We start from the raw sequence: 22129 nt of genomic DNA, 5'->3' as shown, positions 1-22129 counted from the left end.
TAAAAGACACCATTTGCAGAAATGTAGGCACAGTGTTGAATCCCGAAAATAAAAACATATCTAAATGTATTTCTCTCTCATTTAGGGCGTGAGGTTGCACTCTCAAAACATCCATTTTCTATAAAGGGGATCATTGCAAGGCTGATCATAATTCTACACGAGATGCCTCATATAGATCATCTGTCTTGATCCTTAATCTATGAGCAGAACAAATATGTCACTTCCCTCATGAATAATCAGCCTATATTTCATCCTGAGAACATTAAATACCATCAACTGAAACTTAAGAGGGCATGTACGGGTATTTCTTGTTTCAGAATAGTTCAAGAAGATGAAATCTCTATCAGCACTGCGACCTTTATGAATATGAAGAAGAAGAGCTTTATGTCTGTGCCTTCATTGATTGGACAATCCCCCATTATTAATATTTATTGAGTACCTGCTATGGACCAGGCACTTATCATAGGCTGTCACAGGTTATCTCATTAATACTTGAGGTAGATAGCATTATTGCCATGTTAAAGGTGAAGAAACTGGAGTTCAGAGAGATTAAATGATTTATCCAAAATGGCACACTCAGTAAAAACAGAACATAGCAGCTCCCATTTGTAAGTTCAGATACCTTTTTTCTGTATTCTTTGTATCATTTTTAGAAGAAATACTGATTTTTCTCCAAATGGATCAGAGAATGGAGACCTCACTGTTCCACACTCTTGAGACTGAACTTTTTCTGTCTCATGAAGAGCTACTTCTGAGAGGGAGATTTACATCTTTGACTTTCTCAAAGCAAACAGGCCAGAAAATAACTGCAAAGGGTTATTGTTATCCATCTACCCCTCCATCTATGTTTAATGTATTTAGTTTACTAGTTAATTTTGGAAGATGAAGATTTACTTTGTATTTATACACAAACATGTCTCCTTGATACCACAGTGCTTTCTGTGTAACGTTGTTGGTTGAATGCAATGAATAAATAAATAGTACAATACTAAAATGTTAAAGATATTTTAAAACTATTTATGTGATTCTGATGGAACTCCAAAGATACTTTAGAAATATGGTATCTAAAGGATTGATCTTTTCCCTTGTTAGAACTTGCTGAAAACTGCTGATTTGAGAGCATGGAAAGTGGTATTTGCATTTTAGTTGAAACACATACACACAAAAAGGAACATATTTGATTTAATATTTTTGAGCACACGTACACAAAGTAATCAATGTATTTCAATTTTTGAATAAAACTATTTTAAGGGAGTTTCATTTCTTTAAAATCTATTTTGATTATTCCTGTGGTAGAAATGTATAAAATAAGTTACGCCTAAGAGTTTGAGTTTGACATGGTTTATTTTTATACTATATATATATTCTTATTTATTTATTTTATAGCATACCATAAACTTTATATAGGTTTTTATTTACTAACAATATGAATGCAATGATAGTGAATTCTCAACAAAGCAAATGATTATATATGTGGACACTAATTTCTAGTCAGAAAGGTGGACTTGTATGTTTTAATTCTGCAGTTGTCCTCAGAATAAAGGCCAATCTTTAAGTGGAAAAATTCTTGAACGGAGAGTGAAACATAAAATACATATACATAATGGTGGCTAAATAATTTAAGCTATATATTTTTCATATTTAAATCTCTTAGGTATTGGTACCTGTGATTTTAATCTAATAATATAAGATTAAAAATTTTAAACTATGTATATATGTGGATTCATTCATAATTAGCATTTATGTATAGTATATATTTTTCCCTTTTTCTTTCTCCTTATGACTGAATGTATCATAATTGTGTTTTATATCCATCTGTTTTAATAATTCAGAGCATTTCCTTAATAAACCCTTGAAATTAATTGGTGACAGCCTGTAAATATTATGAGTCTTCACTTCTCTCTACTTATGGAATTAATCATGGCAGTAAGTTCAGAGACCACCTCTCATCTGTACATTTAGTTAGCAAAATTCAAGCACATTTTTTTGCTTTCAAATAAATTGGTGCTTTCTCTAAATTGCTGTTACTTCACATTTGACTAAAATAATTAGCTTTTAATATTTGGATGAAAAATGTACATTTCTCACCTTCACAATATTATAACGAATACTTGGAGACTGTTGTGCTCCTTGACGTTAACATGGAGATTCTAACAAGTGTTATTTTTATATTGGAAGTTTCTTGACAGAAGTTAGTTTGTGATCAGTGAAGTCTTGGGGATGGGTCTGATAGTAAAACTGAAGGATCTGAGGAAAGAAGGAATGAGCTCAAGATACAGACTTGAGAAAGACAGCACTTAGGAGAAGGTGTGGAAAACAATCTGTGCCACCTGCCCCCTCCCCAGCTGCATCTCCTGCAGCGCACTCTGTACTACTCGCTGGCTGTCTGGCCATTCCTTGAATATGCTAAGCCAACTCCTACTTCAAGATCTGTATGTTTTCTCTTCTTTTGCCTGGAATGCTTGTCCTCCAATTTCCAAGGCTTGTTTCTTTATCTGCTTCAGTCTTTGTTCAACATCACCTTATCAGTAAAGCCGTTTTAACTACTTTAACTATAATTTTACCCATTATCACAACGCTTGATGTCTCCCTTCCCATTTTTAGTCTTTTCTCCTTGGCGCTTATAGCTATTTAACTTAGCTTACATATTGCTTGCTTATTTTACTTGTTATTTCTTTTACTTCTGAACTCTATGAGAGAAGGCATCTTTGTCTATTCTCACTGCTGTATTCCCTAGCACTTAGAATAGTGTCTGGCACAAACCAGGTTCTCAATAAATTCTGTTGAATAAATATAAAGAAAGTAGGTTGAAGACATTCACAATATTAATCTATTCATTCTTCCTGTGAAGTAGGCAGCATGAATACTTATTGTTCCAACATATCTAAGTGATATGTTAAGGTATCTTTTATAGTACTGGTACTCAATAAATATTTATTGGGTGATTTCACATAGTTAGAATTTTCTAAGTATATAAGAAGCAAAGGTTTTGGTCCTTGGTCCCATGAGAAGTTGAAAAGGAGAATAATAAACTCAATGTCCCCATACTCTAAAACCCAAGTCTTAGATTACCTGGCATAGCTTAAAAGCATCTTGTCGAATTCCCCTAGTCTACATCCTATTCCTTTGTAGGTGAGTAGCATCCTTTACTCTGTCACCTAGAAGCTTTCTAAGTAACCATCAAATCTACTCTTCCTGTTACAAACATCTCAAACCCTATAGGTCTCCCATATTCTTCTTATATGTAGTTAGAAGGTTGCCTCTTATCAAAGTTAAGTCAAGATGGATCAAGGAAATTGGTAAAGGAACTGGAGAGCTTGTTCCAGATAGAACTGAATGCTAAAGACTCAATGGCATAAGATCACACTGGGTTCCTCAAATAGGAAGGGGAGTCAAGGAGAGAGTACAGCAACAGTGATGGGTGGTCATTGACGCAATGGGTTGTTGGGTAATGCCTGCAGGTTAGAAGATTACTGTTGAGAATTGGAATGAATATAAAGCCCATCAGTTCCAAGACTCCAGTTCCTTCATTTCGCCAATATTTCTTGAGCATCTACCATGTGTCAGGCACTGGATTGCTCCCTGTGAATACAAGGGTGATCCAAATAGCCCTGACCTCGGGGAAATCATATTTTAATTGGGAAGGCAGACAAGTGAATACTAGCACATATAAAGGTGACATTGCAGCAATGATGGTTCTATATGTGGGAGTTACATAGCATTGTGGGAACACATTGTGGGGTTATTAGAGATCTGAGAAGTCTTCCTGGAGAAGGAAATAATTGAGGAGGGGATGAGAGGGTGTTGAGAACTCTGTGTGCTTGGGTCAGGCCCCTGTTCTTGATGGGAGCTGAAATTTTACTCAGGAGGAGGAGGAGGACAGGCAAATATACAGGGCAGCTCACAGCTCATCTGATCTTCCTAATCACGATTAGCCCAAGATCACACCGACTTTAAGTAAATTGTTTCCCATCTTTTCTTCTGGTATTATGCAGATAAAATTGAGAATGAGTGTTTGAATACATCTAATGGACTAGATGAATTACAAGTTGCCCGCGTGAGTTCTATCGGATACACCAAGGTTCAAATCACAGATTCATCTCTGAAGGGCTGGGTGGTTTAGGACAAGTAATTCAATCAGCTGCTTCTGTACTTTGCCTAATACCGACTCAAAAGTTGTTGTGATGATGAAATAAGACAAGGTTTGTAAAGCTCTTAGTGATGTTCAGCATGTATTAGGTGTTGGAAAAGTATTAGTTGTGTGTTTTTATGGTTGTTACTACTATTATTGCTTCTGGGAAGAGAAGGGAAGGAGGAGAATTTCAGAGACAAATGACTTAATTTCTTGTTTAAGGCCCCTTCTCATTTTAGATTTCTCAGTTCCAAAAATCAGGTGGCACAAGCCGTGAGGGAGTAGGAAAGAAGGTTTAAGTCAATAAAGAAATAGCATTTAATAGATGTGGTTTCTCTTTCACTACAGATGTTATTAAAACATTAGCGAAAAGAATTAAGCAAATCATCCTTCTTTATAATTCACACATTTGAGTTTGGGCCTCCAAAACATCAGACTTAATTTATGTATTGCTCTCAATATCCACCAAATCTTCCAAAATAGTTTTTTGAACTATTGACTAAAGTTAACCCAGAATTATCCTCTTTTCTTCTTGCCTTTCAATCTCTGCAAAGTTGCGGAAAAAGAAGACATTGAGCAGTTTAAACTGCAGATACTGAACGTAGCATCTAATGAAATGAAATAATTATGAGTTATGCTCACAAATAATTTATCCTAATATGCAAATTTTCTCACATTTTAATTTAACGAAAAAGCCCAAGCTCATGGATATAAAGGGAATAAAACTATAAAAAAAAAAAGGAAAACAGCAATTGTGAGAGGAAATATTAATTCCACAGGCATTCACTTATCCATTTGTTTCTCTAATAAGTATTTGTTGAGTACCTACTGTGTGCTTGATAGTGTGCCAGATGCTGATGATACAGCAACAAAAACAAAGCCCCACCAGCAGAAGAATTTGTTTAAGACAAAATATAATCATGTCTGTCCCCTTCTTGAATCATACATTGTCTTTAGTGCCCCCCTGAGATAAAAACGAAATTCCTTACCATGGCTAAGGCAGATCCTTCGAGGTGTGGCCCCTGCGTCTTTCTCTAGATCCAATGTTGACCTCCTCTCTCACTTTTACTAACCCCCTGGCCACTCTGCAGGAGTGGTGGCTGGTACCACACTTTTTCCTGCCTCTGAGCCTTGGCTGGTGCTGACCCCCTGCCTATTAATCTTCTTCACTCCATTTTACCTGAGTAGTTAATTCCTCCTTCTTTTCAAGGGTCCATCATTTGATGAATGAAGAAAAAGAAGAAAGGAAAGAATCACTCCTTATCCCTTTTCAATGGCTGTTCTGCTGGACTATAATTTCCCCAAGGGCTTTCTTAGTCCCACCTGTTTGTTTTTTAGTGTTTTAAAAAATAGCCCGATTATAACTATATGTAGTTGCTAGATTTTTTAAATGGTTATTATACTATTACTTTATACAGCCAGGAATAATGAAAGTGAAAGAATATATTGGGAGAGGTGAGGCAGGAGTGATGCATGCAGCTAGTTTCTGTGGGAAGACAGGATTTGTTCTAGAAAGGATAGACAAATGAAGATCATTTTAAAAACCTATTTGCACATAGCTCACATTTTCCATCATAAGCATAAAGTTGATCCTATGTTGGTAAACGTCACTCTCAGTGCTGGAAATAATTGGAAATGTCCCCCAAGGGAATAACTATGAGAATTAGCAGGTAACATGGCAGTAATATGATGTGGAAGGGAGCTGTAGAATCTTGAGCTGCTTGGTGAAGAGTCTTTCCTTTCTCCATCCCAACAATGTTTGATTGATGCCCTGAATGACGGTGTCAGGGAGGGTTGTGGTTGGTGGTGAGAATTGACACATGTATGTGTGTGTTGCACATATTAATCTACACACTAGATTTACAGCTTTGTGAATAACACTTTCTTGGAGCTTTATGAAATTAAACAGAAGGATTTGATCATTATGTAAATGGGTACAAGAATAAAGGAACTACCAATTTGCAATTGGAGTGTGGGAGCTGAGCTGAAAATTTATCTTTATTGGACAAATATCTCTGGAAATATAGTGTAAATGCACAATATAACAAGGTTTAAGTGTAAATGCTTAGGAGAACAAGTTTTAAGAGCGCCCACTTAAATGCTAAGAATAGTTGAGTAGTTATAAATCTTTTGTATTAGTATATTAATGAAGTCCCTTCATCCCTTCTTCTAAAATATTATTTTGCATTTTTTACTTTTATTAAATCCAGAAAATAATCAATGAAGCTTTAGTTGAAACTCATGCTCATCTATCTGTCCTACTTTCATACACAAAAAATCTGCAGCTGGACGAGAATTAGAGAAAGGTTGAAATGAAAGACACCATGGCATAAAACAAGTGAACTGAAAGCTATGAATGTGGGAGCTTTAATTTTATGAGGGCCATGACAAGCTGTGATGTATTTGTAAAGTGTTTAATTATCTCTGGTAATTTTTTTATCTTACTGAAGTAAACAGTTGAAAAATTAAGCAAAGTGTGTATTTTTAACAAATTGCACCTTCTATTTTTTTCCCATTTATACCAGTCTAACTGGTTTGATTATATGAACACATTCGATAGAAGAGAGTTCTCATTTATATTACTGCCAGTATCTCCATTTGTTACAGAGAGCTGGTCTAATGGCATAGTGGTTAAGTTCACACGCTTGACTCTGCTTCGGCAGCAGCCCAGAGTTCACAGGTTCAGATCCCACGCATGGATCTACACACAGCTCATCAAGCCATGCTGTGGTGGTGTCCCACATACAAAATAGAGGAAGACTGGCACATATGTTAGCACAGCAACAATCTTCCTCAAGCAAAAAGAGGAAGATTGGCAACAGATGTTAGCTCAGGGACAATCTTCCTCACACACACACAATATTCCTTTACAAGCATAGTTAGTCTCATTGATTTGTGAACAGCGCTCTTCTACCATCAGTGTGATTTCTCCTGCCACATGAATATTAACACCAAGTGCTAGATTGTGAAGCAGTAGAGAAATGCAAGTGTTATTATTCCCCAGGTAGGCTGACTAAGAAGTTGCTTGGAAAAACAGCTTGACTCTGGTGAAGATATTATTTGGTTTCCCAGGAACCAAATTTCATCCTAATTTTTTCTATTATATTCATTTCCTTTAATTAGTTGGCTTGATAAACTGCTAACATAGTCTATTTAGGGTAAAATATGCTCCATTCACCGAAAAAGAACTGAAAATTTCCATCTCTGGTTTTTTCCTGGTTTTCCAATTGACCATTAATTAATTAATCTGATATTTTTCCTATCTCCTTTACTCCACTTATTTATTAATTTTTTTCCAAATATTTGTTAGTGTCTAAGGTCTTGATGTCAAAAAGTCAAAATATTGTGTAGAATGTTACTAATAATTAGATATTCTTTAATAAATCAATGCAGCTAACATGTTATATCCTAGTTTTATATATGTGTCAGTTCCAAGAAAAATTATATCTGCTATAACCACCAGAGTAATTAAGTTCCAAATCACCAGTAATTGTCATAATTTTAATTGACACCTCTATAATTGTAACAATACATTTAGAAACCTTGACTGCCGTATTTTCTAACATATAAGATGGAATAATAGTGAATTGAAAATTAAATAACCAGGTTGTGTTTATACTGAGTTTATGTGTCCACTTTTAGCTCGTATTTCAACATAATTAAACAACATGATAAATGAAGCATATGTAATGGAATAGTAGCTTTCTGAAATAATAAAATGAAATAATTTCATTTCATTCAATAATTTATTTCATAAATAATGAAATGAAAAGCATACATACATAATTTACTTTTTCTAGCCAAGTCATATGTTTTTAAAATTGAAAAATAATAAAACAATATAAAATTGACACATACATTGGTCAGTTACATTATCTTTAAACTTATAACCTGAATTTTATTCATGTCAGAAAATAAATGAATGATTGTTTTTCTTTTCTACTGTTCCAATTGCTGTTAATATAAGTGGACATACTTTGGGAAGTATACATAAAGTCTTGCAAAAATATTTATAGCAAAATGTTCTAAGAGTATTCATGTTCAAATACAATCATCTTTTCTTTGAATTCTTTTATTCAATCATTTATTCATTCAACAAATATTTACTGAGTGCCTGTTCATCTTCAAGGGATTTTTTTAATTGCCAGCTGCATTATTTGGGTTATGGGCTAAACTTTGATAATAAGGAGACCCACAACGCAGTGGCCCAAACAAGAGAAAAGTTTATCTCCCTCACACATAATAAACTAGGGCAAGTAGGTGGGCTCTGCTCCATGACATCATTCAGGGTTACAGGCTGGTGGGTGCCATCTGTCTTAGTCAGTTCAGGCTACTATAACAGAATACCATAGGCTGGATGGCATATAAACAGCAGAAATTTATTTGCTAGAGTAATGAAGACTGGAAGTCCCAAATCAGGGTGCCAGCATGGTTGGGTTCTAGAGAGAGCCCTATTCTGGGTTGCAGACTGCTGTCTGCTTGTTGAATCCTCACATGGTAGAATGAGAGCAAGAGAGGTCTCTGAGGTCCCCTTATTTTTTTTTTTTTAAAGATTTTATTTTTTTCCTTTTTCTCCCCAAAGCCCCCTGGTACATAGTTGTATATTCTTTGCTGTGGGTCCTTCTAGTTGTGGTATGTGGGACGCTGCCTCAGCGTGGTTTGGTGAGCAGTGCCATGTCCGCGCCCAGGATTCGAACCAACGAAACACTGGGCCGCCTGCAGCGGAGCACGCGAACTTAACCACTCGGCCACGGGGCCAGCCCCTCTGAGGTCCCCTTTTTAAAGACACTAATCCCATTCATGAGGCCACCACCCTTGTGATCTAATTATCCCCCGAAAAGACCCCACCTCCTAATACCATCACATTGAGGGTTGAGATTTCAACATGAATTTTGGAAGACACGAAGATTCAGTCCATTGCACCATCATTAACATGAATCTTCTAAAGTGGCTCTGATCATTGACATTTCCGTCCAGTTACATGAAGGTTGAAAAGAAGCAGAGCACAAGGAATTTACTATTATGCAAATCATGAAGAATTTGTACACATCACTCTACACATGGCTACGCACAAATGTGAGGGAGAGTAGGAAATGTGGTCTTGAGATGGTCAATCTCTCCTTTGGAAGAAGAGACAAATGGATTTTGGAGGGGAACAAGTGAAGTCCTCTATGGCCCAACCCTCTAGTCATCTAAAGATGAGTGAATACCCTTCTTCGCATTAAAAACAAAACCAAACAAACAAATAATAAAAAGATTCCTACCTTCTGCCCAACAGAGAAAATCAAGGTTCAATTACAATTACTGCAACCAGCTTAGAATCTCTGGGAAATAGGCAGACCTCTACATTAGGTCTTGACTTGGTTCCTTGAAGTCCAGCAACCTGTGAAATAATAGACAGATTATCTTTCCTGCTCTCAACCTTCTTTCCCATTCAAAATACCCATATAAGTGGTGGAGAAGGAGCAGAAAAATTACAATAGAAACTCCCATTAGTTTCTACTGAATGTTACTGGCTACTGAAGGCTCTGTTGGCAATAATAATTACAAAATCCTGCCAAGCAGAGATTAAAAGACACCTAAGCAACAGCATCAAAATAAGTTTTTTAGTCAATACATTTGGCAACCTCGGTTCTCTTTTATGGAAATTATGCCAGATTTACTGGAAGGTTCTTCCTTGTCCTAATGGATGAATGGCCTTATCTGAATTGAGTAAAGTAGAGCAGGCCCTCACAGGGGACTTCACAAGCTTTGCAGCATGCTTCCTGCTAGTGCATGTTTGGGGACCTGAGGATGGTTCTCGGGGTCATATATGGCAGCAAAGTCTAATGGAAAGATGTAAGGGCATCTTTGAGCAACGCTCATTATCTCTTGCTGTTGGAATACAGGAGCAGTTGACTTCTCTAATCTTGCTAAGGCTCAAATTTCTGAACCCTCTCTTATTTTAAATTATAGAGCTAACACATAGATCAAGCAGAGAAAACTTTCCTTAGCAAAGTTCTATTCATTCTTGTTTATTCTGGAAAAATGCCTCATTCTTATCTGAGCTCATATCTTTTGTAAATTTTTCTGAAAGCAGGAAAGATTACTAACAGTTGGGCTTGGCCCAGCTTTTTCCTGTAGTGCCAAAGTATACACAGGCCTATAGCCTGCTGTCCATGTCCTCACTGTCAATACCATAACAAGTGTCACCAGCTTTCTACCCTACAGTATTTTTTTCCTTGCACTTTCCATTCTCCCACTAAGCTAATGCCCCATATTTTGGGATTTTAATGGCTGTTCTACACTTCTACATACTGATTTCTATATTCAACTAAGCTGTTGTAACAGGGAGATTCAAAATTCACTGGCTCAAACAAGATAAAGAGATTTTTTTTCTCATCACCATCCCTGAGGTGGGCAGTGGTTTAGAGTAAGCCTGCTCCAGTGTGATCGTTTCGAGACAGAAGTTTCTCCCATGTTGCCATCCATGACTTCTTAGGACATTGACTTTATTTGCTAGATGCTAGATCACTACTGTAACTGCATTCTACCAACTGAAGAGAAGATGACGGTGGGCAAATCCAAGACGAGGAGCTTATTCTTAAATTGATGGTGACCTCAAGGTTGCCACCCTCACATCTGTGCATGGAAACACGTCCCATGTTTCCTGGCTCAGTCACAAGGGTGCACCTAGCTGCAAGGGTGGCTGGGGAGTGCATTCACTCACTGTGCAGCCATTTGTCCACATAGGCTATTTCCCTACGGAAGAATGAGAAGTAATATTTGGATAAGCAAAAGTATAGACTCTGGCAGAGTCCATTATGATTATTATCCATTACTTTTCCATTATTTTGCAGTATCCATTATTTTTAAAATGTCCTATATGTTCTACTTTCCCCTTTTGAGAATTCTGAAAGTTAACATTTCCCCTTGGTGTGTATGTATCATTTATGGTAGATGACAATGCAGCTTCTTCGTCATGATTTTCTCAATACTGTTCTTTTTCCCACTTCTTTCTTCATCAATTAAAATTAAAATTGAAATTGAGTGAGAAATATAGTAATGCCACTCAATAGTGTTTGGTGCTACTGGTCTTCACACAGCATACTTTGGTACACATAGGCTTACTCCTGGAAAAATCATTGATTGTGATGAAAGCAGGCAGAAGCTGCTGTCACTGCTCTTTTTTCTCTTCTCTGTAAATGAGAATGTTGCTTGTTAAATCATATTCTCATAACCACTTCTTGATCATCTAGGGAATCAATGTAGCAACTCTCAAGAATTTGTTACACAATATGAGGATTCTCAGTTGAGTCGCATCATTCGTATTGTGATAAATATGTGAAAGAAGAAATAAACATCCAGCCACCAGCCAATGGCCCTAGACTTCTATAATCTCAAGTCATTAGAAATATGGGGAGAAGAGCATGCTATCATCCATGTTTTTTTAGACAGTTTGTGTATAAATATCCTGGGCAATGAAAGGTGGAATAGGTAATCTTTTTTTAATTTTTTCCCAGCTACTTTACACTAAAAGTGAATTCGTGCATATCAATTGCCTTCCAGAAAGATAAAGATGGCCAAACTTCTCTCTGTCTCTCTTTTTGTCTATAATATATAGACTTTTATTTTCTTTTTTGCTTCTCTTTCCTTACTATCAATGAAATCTCAAGTATTTAATATAATGAGAGCTGTGAGATTCCCTTGATGGAGAATGACAGCCACAAAATTTTAGGCTTTTCTGTCTTTCCTTCCAACCTAACACTTTGTCATCTGTTGCCACTCTCAGCCCTTATACAATTTGGAATTTGATATTAAGCCATTTTCTTGCCACACTTTTATATACTTAAAAGGAATTAGTAATCTAGTAATATATAAATTTATAAGTTAAGATTCAGGCAGAGGACTTTAAATGAAGGAGCTCATTTGAGGTAAAAAATAATGAATCATAAATATTTATAGATCACTAAGTAAGAGTAAAATTATGCATTCATTATCCAAATCCTGAGCTAAACGAAAATATTTTCTACTTTTGTATAGTGTTTTAAAGAATTATGATTCAGTTACATTAGGCTACTCATGTAAATGGTGTCTAATCTTCCTATGAGCTATTCACTCTTTTATTCCATAAATATTTATTGAGCAGCTATCATGTGCCAAGCATTGTTCTAGAACAGTCAGCCTGGAACAATGAGAGCAAGTGAACAGAAGAGAGACCAAGTCCTATACCAGGGAGCTTTTCTAGAAGTGGGAAACAGCCAATAAGTAAATAAACAAAGGTGTATTTGTGTATTTGGTTGTATAATATGCACAGGGGTGATTGATAAACACTAAGACGAACAAAGCAAGGTAAGGATGAGTAAATGCTAGTTTAATAGACTAGTGAGAGAAACTTCTCATAAGTGACATTTGAATGAGTTCTGAAAGAATGAGAGAAGGGACATTTGCATATTTAGGAAAAGCGTGTTCCAAGTAGTAGGAATAGCAGATGAAAAGCCTGTGAGACAATAATGTGTTTGTTATGTTCAGGGAATAGCTAGGAGGCCAGTGCGTCCTGAGCAGAGTGAGCAAACGGGACAGTCATAGGGGGTGAGGTCTAAGAAATAATAGGGGACCAAATTGTCCAGGTAAAATAAGAATTTTTTATTTTTTTTTCTAAAGGATATGGGAAGCTATTGATGAATTTTGAATAGAGACCTAATCTGATCTAAGTTTCTTCTATAAAAATTACTTTGCCATGTGGAAAATAGAAACAGGAAGCAAGACACAGAGCCCAGTTAGAAGGACATTGTATTCATTTAAGTGAGAGATGGCGAGAACTTTAACTACAGTCATAGCTGTGGAGATGTTTAGAAATGTTCAAATTCTGGATATATTTTGCAAGTAGAAGTGAAAGAATTTGCTGTCGGATTAAACATCGGATGTGAGAGAAAGGAGAGGACTCCATGGTTTTTGGCATGAGTAAGACTAATTAAGATGTTGTCATTTATAAAGATGGGAAGAATTTGAAAGAAACAGGTCTGAGTTGGAAAGAAAATCAAATTTTTATATTTGCGTATGTTAAATTTGACATCCAAATAGAAATGTGCAGTAGGCAACCAGACAGATGAGACCAGAATAGGAGGGAGGTGCCAAAGCTGGCCATATAATTTGGAAGTCATCAGAGTAGAGGTGGTATTAAAGCCATAGCATCAGATGAGATTGCCTAGGGAGTGAGTATGAATAGGAAAGAGAAAAAATGTAATAACTGAGCCCCAGTGGTCTCCAGGATTAAGTGAGTGGAAAAATATGGAGGTACCAGTAGAGAAGAATGAGGACATGAAGTGAGCTAAAGAAATCCAAGAGAAAGGACATCTCCGAAGCAAAGGAAGTGTTTGAAGGAGCAGGAAATGGTCAGCTGTGTTCAGTGGTGCTAAAACGAGAACCAAGTCTTGACCACTAGTTTTAAAAATATCAAGATGTTGACAAGAACTGTTTCAGTGGAGACAACAGCTTGAGTGAAATGTCTCCAAAAGCATATGGAAAGAGAGAGGCAGTGGAAAGAGTGAACAGAGTCACCTCTTTTCAAGAAATTTTGTGGTAAAAAGGGCAGGGAAAGGCATAATCGCTAGAAGGAGATATGGGGGTGAGGGAGGGCTCTTTTATGGTGGGAGATATATGTCTGGCTGCTGATGGGAATGGTGCCTTAAAGGGGGAAACTTGCTGTAGGACAAAGTAATGACAGCTATAGTGGGGAAAGACTTTAAGTAACTTGAGTAAGAATGGAGGAAGAACGTCTTTTTGGCAGTTATTGAAATGTGGAAGCATCTAGCAAAATATCAAGTGAAAATAAATAGCTTATATATTTGAGAAGTGCATGGACATGCTGTGGAAGGACTAGAAGAGAGCATAAATATAATTTCAGTTCGGAAGTGAAGATGAAATTGATGCATATTTCTTAAGGTAACAGCATTAAAAGCCATACACAATTGACCAGATTGTCATCTTATCTAGCACTTTTTCTTGGAAACAGGCCTTTTATAACTCTCTTCTTGACAAATTTTGAAGTATTATACTTGTGTTTTAGGGGAAATTTGATTTATAACATTGGAGGATATAGATAAATAAGTACTGAGGTGGCATAAGAACATCATAGCACTCCTTATAAATAATCTATATTTTCTTACTGAATATTTCTTTAGGACTGTGTTTTATGCCCATTGGTTCTTGGGATATTACCTTAGGATGCATTTTGCTTTCAAATTCCATATGAGTTTCTGGGTTAGTTCCTCCTGATTACAGTAACATTGATTGCTGTCTAAATCTGTTGCAGCATGCCTGAGTACTATGACTACGGTCATGGAGTAAGTGAGGATGCCTATGACAGCTACGGTAAGACCTTTTCTTTACTAACACTGTGAAATCAGAACATCCATCAGTTACTGACAACTCAGAAATTACTTCTATCTTTCTCCCCCCAGTTTCTACAGAAGTCCAGACTAAATTGATTTATGTAATTCCAGGGTGAGATTTGACATACAAAGCCAGTGCCAGAAAATTGGACAGATCAATTTTGATCAAAATTTCAAAAGCAATTAATCACAATCATAGATCATTTTCAACAGTAATAGTGAGCATTCTGAAGAGTGTCTTATATGTTTCACTGTGTCCTTTGTCTGATTCATTGATTTGACAACAATGCTGTGTCTTTCCTGCTGTCACAAAAATCATCAGAGTAATATATAGTTGAAATATTTTAGAACTTCTAAGGGCAGAAATTGTGGCTCCCAAGTTATGCTTTATATGTGCATAGTTCTTAAAAGTGCCAAATAGTGCTTGGCTCATAAGAATTAATAGTCAATAAGCATGTCAGTCTATAAAATTAATTAGTTTCAAAAATACATTGTTTAATTAAAAGTCCACTTAAAATTGTAATTCAATTCAGTAAGAAATATTGAGTGCCTATCATATATAAATATAGTGCATCCCTTTTGAAGCATAGCTTCTGATTCCTTAAAATACATATGCAGTGTCACCATTGACCACCCTGAAAAATAAGACTCATTTAAGTGTTTCCAGCTCTGGATTTTTATTAAAATAATGCCAAGGCCACTCTGTTCCTCTTTAAGGGGAGCAGTAAAGGAGATGGTGCACGTTGCCTGTGTGTTTGGGGCTCCTCGTGACAAAGTTGTAGGGCTTCCTCAGGATGGAGAAGGGAAGATGCAGACATTGAGAAGAAAGGAGGAAGTACACCCTTCTGGGAACCTGAGTTGCCAAATCAACTCACTTGTCTTGGTGGAATATCAACGAGATGGAGCTCAGAAGTAGGAGTAGAAAAATAAATGCCACAACAATTGCCATTCATTAGCTGATTACTTATATTTTCTCATGTATTTATTTATAATAATAGAAATAATAAGTGTTTTTATCTCAATTTAATAATGAGGAAACTGAACAGCAGAAGTCAATATGAGAGTATAGCTGTGAGACTCACCTTCTGTTTTTATCTTCTCATCAGTGATTGGAATGCTACTAATTGTTGGGACCACACATGGAGGACCTATTATGGCTCTATACTAAGCAGTTTATAAAGAGGATTAGAGATCTGGGAACTAATCCTCATTAGCCATTATATAAATATCTATAGAATCTGATCCCCACGAGAATCCTGCAGGGTACAGACTCATATTGTCATTGCATTTTACAAATGAAAGACTAAGGCTTAGAGCATTAAGTAACCTGTCTCAGTTAAAAAAGTTAGCAAACCACAGAACAAGAATGCGAATTCAGATGAGTCTGACTTTGCTGTTGTTGGGAGTGGGGGGCAGAACCCAGTGGACCTTGAGTGAAACAGGATCTGGTACTTTAAACTTGAGTTTGTTTTAAAGGAAGGATGTTGAGCTTAGTGAGACTTCTCTAAGTCCTGCCAGCTACTGTCCCACTAATCTAAGGTGAGGAAGGTCTCCTGTAGTATTTTATAGGAAAAAAATAAAGAATTAAAACAAAATGAGCACTAGGCTCGCTCCCTCCTAGACTCCAGCATCAGTCAAATTGACCTAGTCTTTCACTGCTATGAGAGTTAGGAATATTCCCCAAGATAACTTCAACACGTTTCCAGCAATTATCTCACAGAAATACTGGGTGATGGGCAGGTTTGTGCAGGTCTGGTTCAGTTGGTGAGCTGCCACAAAAAGCACAGCTTTAATTTTGTTCTCTCTATATTTTTCCCTCCTTGGAAGGAGGGGGTCAAAGGCGTCATATGGTGTTTAATAAGAACGATGGCATCCAAAACCCAGGCCTTTTCTAGAACGACATCAGTGGGCCAGCCAGGCTGAGCTGAGAGGTTGCCTAGCATCCCAGAGCAGCCACACCTAACACTGCGGCATCCTCTGAGTTCAGCACAGCAATGAGTACACCTCCACTGTTCCAAACACATTTTCAACCAAATAGGAATCAAGCCACATGTTTTGTGTGATTAGTTACTGAGGATGATAGATGAATGAGACGCAATCTGGGTCTTTAATTCATTCAACTTTAGTTGAATGCACTTTAGTTGAGTTCAACTTTAGTTTAGTGCATGTAAGTGGTGCCAGGCTCTTAGAAAATGATGGTGTACAAGATAGACATTGTCCCTTCCTGGTTTCTACTGTCTACTGCTGAGAAACTTATAGCTACATATAAACAAATTGTGCCAGGTTATAAACCATGCAATGCAATAGTTTTATGGAAGGTCAGAGAATATTACTCATGTAACAGATATTTATTTAATGGCTAGCACATGTAAGCCATTGTTCTCAGTCCTGGAGATATTGCAGTCAACAATCTCTTGAAGCTTACATTGTAGTGAAAAGACATATTATTATTTATAAATCCTTTTTTAAAAAATTGAATTTGTATTTGCAACATATAATCATTACCTTTTACACTTGCCACATCAACTTGAGAGAAATCACACCTGTGAGCTTTACTTTACAGAATTACATGCACTGAAATCAATGGCAAGGATGAATTTGATAGTGTTTGACTGGGTAGTTGGTAATAAAAGATGAGATTTCTACATCTGAATTCTTTACATTTTAAAATGTTAATACCATGTAAGGCAATAGGGAGAAGTGTGTGAATACAAGCTATTGTTTCTCAGACTTTCCAGGGGAGATTCAGGAGCCGTGGTCAGGAGAGCCAAGCTCGCCTCTCTAACCTGTGGGGCTTGCATTGTTCTTTCTTGGTTGGTTGGTTCTTCTCCTGCAGCAAAATCTAGAGAGAAACAACCCATTTACTTTGGAAGCTACACCTGCCCATAAGCACTAGATTTCATTCTGGGTCAAATTATGATTTACCAACAAGCAATTCTCTGCACACAGAAAGCAGTTGATAAATTCTTCCTAGTAAAAAATGAGGGAAATGCAGAAAGAGGTTTGACTGGACACAGTAAGAAAGGTATTAGGCCGGAAGTTTTACTTAATAACTTTTCTTTACCTATTTTATCAACTAAAATTTCAGCCAAATTGGCCATATTCTTAATGTTGAAAGATTAGACGCATATATGCCTAAACAAAGACTGTGCTTTAGGCCATGATCTTTTCTTTGGCCACTAGGATCTGTTGCCATTTTCTGACATTATTTAGCAAGCATTGGTTCAAGAATACACTTCACATTCAAGGCGTTTTTACTCTTTGTTTGGAAGTGTGGCTATGTCAGATCTCTATGCATTCTAATTTGGGAAGTGCTTCTTGATTTTCATGTCAGAAGGAAAATTATTCAGGATAGAATTTATTTACTTATTTCGTTGGGGTCAGGAGATGATATTCCAGGAGCTGAGGCAAAGAAATCTAATGAGTTGCAACCTTTTGCCATGGTGCAGCTCTCATAGAAAACGACATGTGTGGAAGAGTGGAGATGAGGAAGGAGCCTGCTCACAAGCCAGGATTCCAGCAGCTCAGGGCCCTTCCCACTGCCCCATAATCCTCTGGGCTCACCGTGGCCCATCTGTAGTACACATTGGGCCACAGTATAGGGGCCAGAGAACTACCGAACAAAAGCACCTCTGTTTTTTTTTTGTTTTTTTGTTTTTTTGTTTTTTTTAAAGATTTTTTTTTATTTTTTCCTTTTTCTCCCCAAAGCCCCCCGGTACATAGTTGTGTATTCTTCGTTGTGGGTTCTTCTAGTTGTGGCATGTGGGACGCTGCCTCAGCGTGGTCTGATGAGCAGTGCCATGTCCGCACCCAGGATTCGAACTAACGAAACACTGGGCCACCTGCAGCGGAGCGCGCGAACTTAACCACTCGGCCACGGGGCCAGCCCCAAAGCACCTCTGTTTTAAATGATGCACACGTGAAATACATTTCTTTTTTAAGATTTCTTTTTTGTGACAGATGTTTAGAAATCTAAGCATATGCATAGCTCTGATTAACCTAAAAAATAAGTCATTTCTTTTCTTACTCTAAAAATAATACACATATAGTATGGAAAAATTAGGTTAAAAAAAGAAGGAAATTTAAATCACTCTGAATTACACTACCATGTTTATTCATTCTTTACTTTTTGTTATATATTTTACCAAGTTCTTAATCCATCATGATACACATTTTATTTAAACAGAGAACACAACATAGACTGCCTTATGAAAATTCCATTAAGATTTTCCTATCATAAAATAAAGGGGTTTTTTTTTCAATTATTAATCATTAGGATTATACCTTGACAAAATGCAGAATTTAATCTATTTTCACATGTGCTATCAGAATTAACCATTAATATATTCTGCTGAAACAGGATACTCCTTTTGTATAACCAGAAAATAAAGAAAATACTTGCATTTCAATCCATATGGTCATGAGACTTAAATTTTGAAAATTCTCAGGCCCTCATATCCTATATAGGCAATAGAAAAAGGACCAAGTCAAATGACAAGATATAGTGAGAGTTCAGCCTCATAACCTTGAACCCTAACTAAATTCATATGCATTATCTGCCCTCCGATTTGGTATTAGGTTATCAAGTAGAAGGAGCTTTAAGCACAGGCTTCTTGCTGATAGGTTGCTCATCCTATCATATCCAAATGGGCAGATGATAAAATTTAAATATGCCTGTGGAGCAGTTATTTGAGGACCCACTCATGTCAAAAGTAGATTGATGTTTTTCATTAATTTTCCCTACTCACATATTAACTAGTGTATCAACTAGTATCCATTTATAGCTTATCTTTAATGAACTGTGCACCAGCTTTTAAATCAGTAACATTTCTTCCAAAATGTAAATCTTGCATCTCCACTTACTCGTTTACTTCCATTCTGAATTAGTAATTCCTCTCTGGTACATTTTGGTTGGATCATGGGTACACATACTCAATTTCAATGGAATGTCTGTATTTTTATAAAATAAATAATCCCAATTCTCAGTTTTTTGGCAATGCCCAGACTTGGACAGTCTGTGAGGAGGCTCACAGTCCGTTGCTGTGGACCCCTCCTCTCCTGCTCAGGTGGGCAGAAAGAATCGTGGGGTAAACAGAGGCACTGGGAGGGGAAGAAGGAATGCTCTCCAGAATAGTTAGGTCCTGCATTCAAAAGACTCAAGATGGAAACTGTCATTCAGGCTTCTTTCAGTCATGGTTTAAATAAATCACTAGAAGGAAATAGCCAACCATTCAGTGTTACCCTTCATGCTGAATCTTCATACATTGTGTTTTGTGTATCACCTGATTGAAATTGTGTTTGTCTCTTTTGGACCCATAATTCCTGTTGACTTCAGAGAAAATCATGTATCCTTTGGGCTTTGCAGCAATTAAATTATTCAAGATATTTGCAGAAAATTTAATATTAAATATTAAACTATTTTTCTTGCAGCAATGTAAATATAAAATTTTAAATATTAAATCTTTTAAATAAATAGTGGTACTAAAATAAATATAATTATATTATTTATTACATTATTTAATATTTAATGCATTAATATTTATTATTTAATTGGTGTTAAATTAATTATTATCAAATTAATATTTACATATTAAATGACTGATATCTTGAATTTATTTTTGGCACATGAATATTTGACTTACAGGAATTCTAAATCAGTTTCTGCATTTTAAAAATACTTCCTACCTTATCAGAGTCATTATTATAATGGTTTTGGATAAGTCTGAGTAGCTCAGAATTCAATAGGGGTGCGTTTTAAATACAGTGCGTAGATCAGCTTGGCTGAGCAGTGCTTCATATAAGAAACACCCCCTAAATTCTCTCTCAGACTGACAGCTGAGAATGGACAGCAATATCCTCTTCTTGGAGAAAAGAGCTGTTTATTAAAATGTATTTACTGTACGAACTGAAGAGCTAATTATGCACCCATTCTTTACTGGCATTTTAGATGACAGCTGTGTGGACGCAAGGAGAATAATATTAATATACAGTCTCGAAATGAATGAAAGCAAAAAGAATTTTTGTGCCATATTCTAGGGTATTTGAGTGCCTCACTTCAAGTCTATTGCAGAACACAAACATATTCATTTTGTGTTGAGGAGCTGGAATGATTATCATCCCAGTGGAAAATAAGCCCTGCATTGATTAATCTTTGAAAATAGCAAAGGAAAATGAAGCTAACAGCAATCGTGCCAGCCATGTGATTCAAGAACAAAGACTGTCCATCTTTAATAGTAAATAGAAGTATAAATTTGAGGAAATTGGTTTTACAAATGAAGATGAGTTTTCCTAGCATGGGCAAGAATTTGTCAGTAATTTAAAAAACTAATGTACAAATTTTATTTTTCCTAGGATTTATTAATATTGAAGTTGTTATGTGATAGGCTATTGAGAAAATATCGCTGATTTATTCGATTTAACTTTTAATGTAGATTCTTAAACTTTATTTTTAACTGAGAGAAGAAATTGTGCTTCTAAAGTATTTTAAAATTCAATTGTGAAATCACCTTAAGAAGTCCCTGATATTCTGTTCCTTACTATTTCAGATGTTGCAATGACATGGATATCTAATCCAACTAGTCTTGATAGTAAACACAGATTGTGTTCCCTGGGGCAAAAAACATGCAAACAGAGGAGTGGCTCACTACTTCATCACTTGCGTTGTTAATTTTAAATTAGATGTAGTCACAATTTCAATTTTGTTTTGAATTATGCACCCCTGGATTCAACAGCTTTAGGCCAAACTGAAACCTGCTTTTCAATATTTTAGATCAGAGATTCTTGACCTTAATTATGCAGTTTAGAATCACCTGGTGAATTTTGAAAAACTACCAATGTCCAGTTACCACCCGGATTACCTCTATCACAGTCTTTGGAGATGAGAACTGGGCATCAGTTTAAAAGCTTCCTAGTGGTCCCACTGGAAGCTAAAGTTGAGAATAAGTTTTAGATAGATACATACATGGGAGCACAATGAAAAGTCTCCTATGATCTTAGTATGAATGGTCAAAACATGCCAGGCATTTGCATTCTTGAAGATAACACACAATTTGTGTTCAGGCCACTTTGATAACGCTGCGTATTTTATAAGCAAACATTGTGTTACAGAACCTGGCATTTTAAATTCACTTCAGAGAAAAATTGTAAGTTTAAGTAGTGGAAAATAGAATTTAGTCCCTTTTTGAACAATTGTGTGTTGAATAGTTAAATCTCAAACTTGACTTTGTCTAAACTTTACCCAATAGATATGGAGCCCACAAAAAATTAGAGTCCATGGCATCTAACAACTCTTTTGTTGAGACAATAAAAATGAGCCATAGGAGAGGTTTTTTATCGCTTTCTTTTCTGCTGAGTTGATGATGCAATCATTTTAACTGAGGGGGAGGGGAGAGTTGAGCAAGTTATTGTCAGAATCTTGGGGTGAACCGATCATGTACAAAAAAGTATATTCAATATGATATAGATTTATATTTAGAATGTAGAAAAAATTAACTGTTTTAACACGCAAAGTACAGAAAATAAAATACAAAGCTGGGAAAACATTTTCTTCCCCACGTGGAACTACACCAGCTAAGAAAATATATATCCAAGGAGACATGCACCTTAGGGGATCTTTACAGAATTT

At 36.3% G+C, this 22129-nt stretch overlaps 1 protein-coding gene across 3 annotated transcripts in view; it reads left to right on the top strand.

Moving 5' to 3' along the window:
- KHDRBS2 (KH RNA binding domain containing, signal transduction associated 2) overlaps positions 1-22129 on the top strand; it is a 551264-nt gene that overhangs the window by 476019 nt on the left and 53116 nt on the right. For all 3 annotated transcript variants that reach the window (XR_011529819.1, XR_011529818.1, XM_008525631.2), the window contains exon 8: positions 14427-14485. Coding sequence is in view for 1 of the 3 variants with exons in the window: in XM_008525631.2 (XP_008523853.2) it covers positions 14427-14485 (59 nt within the window). In the remaining 2 variants the exon portion in view is untranslated. The remainder of the gene's footprint in view (positions 1-14426; positions 14486-22129) is intronic.

This window comes from Equus przewalskii, chromosome 19 (genome assembly GCF_037783145.1).
Source record: "Equus przewalskii isolate Varuska chromosome 19, EquPr2, whole genome shotgun sequence".
NCBI lineage: Eukaryota > Metazoa > Chordata > Mammalia > Perissodactyla > Equidae > Equus > Equus przewalskii.
The sequence above is the reverse complement of the archived record's forward strand: the minus strand, read 5'-3'. Positions and strand labels throughout refer to the sequence as shown.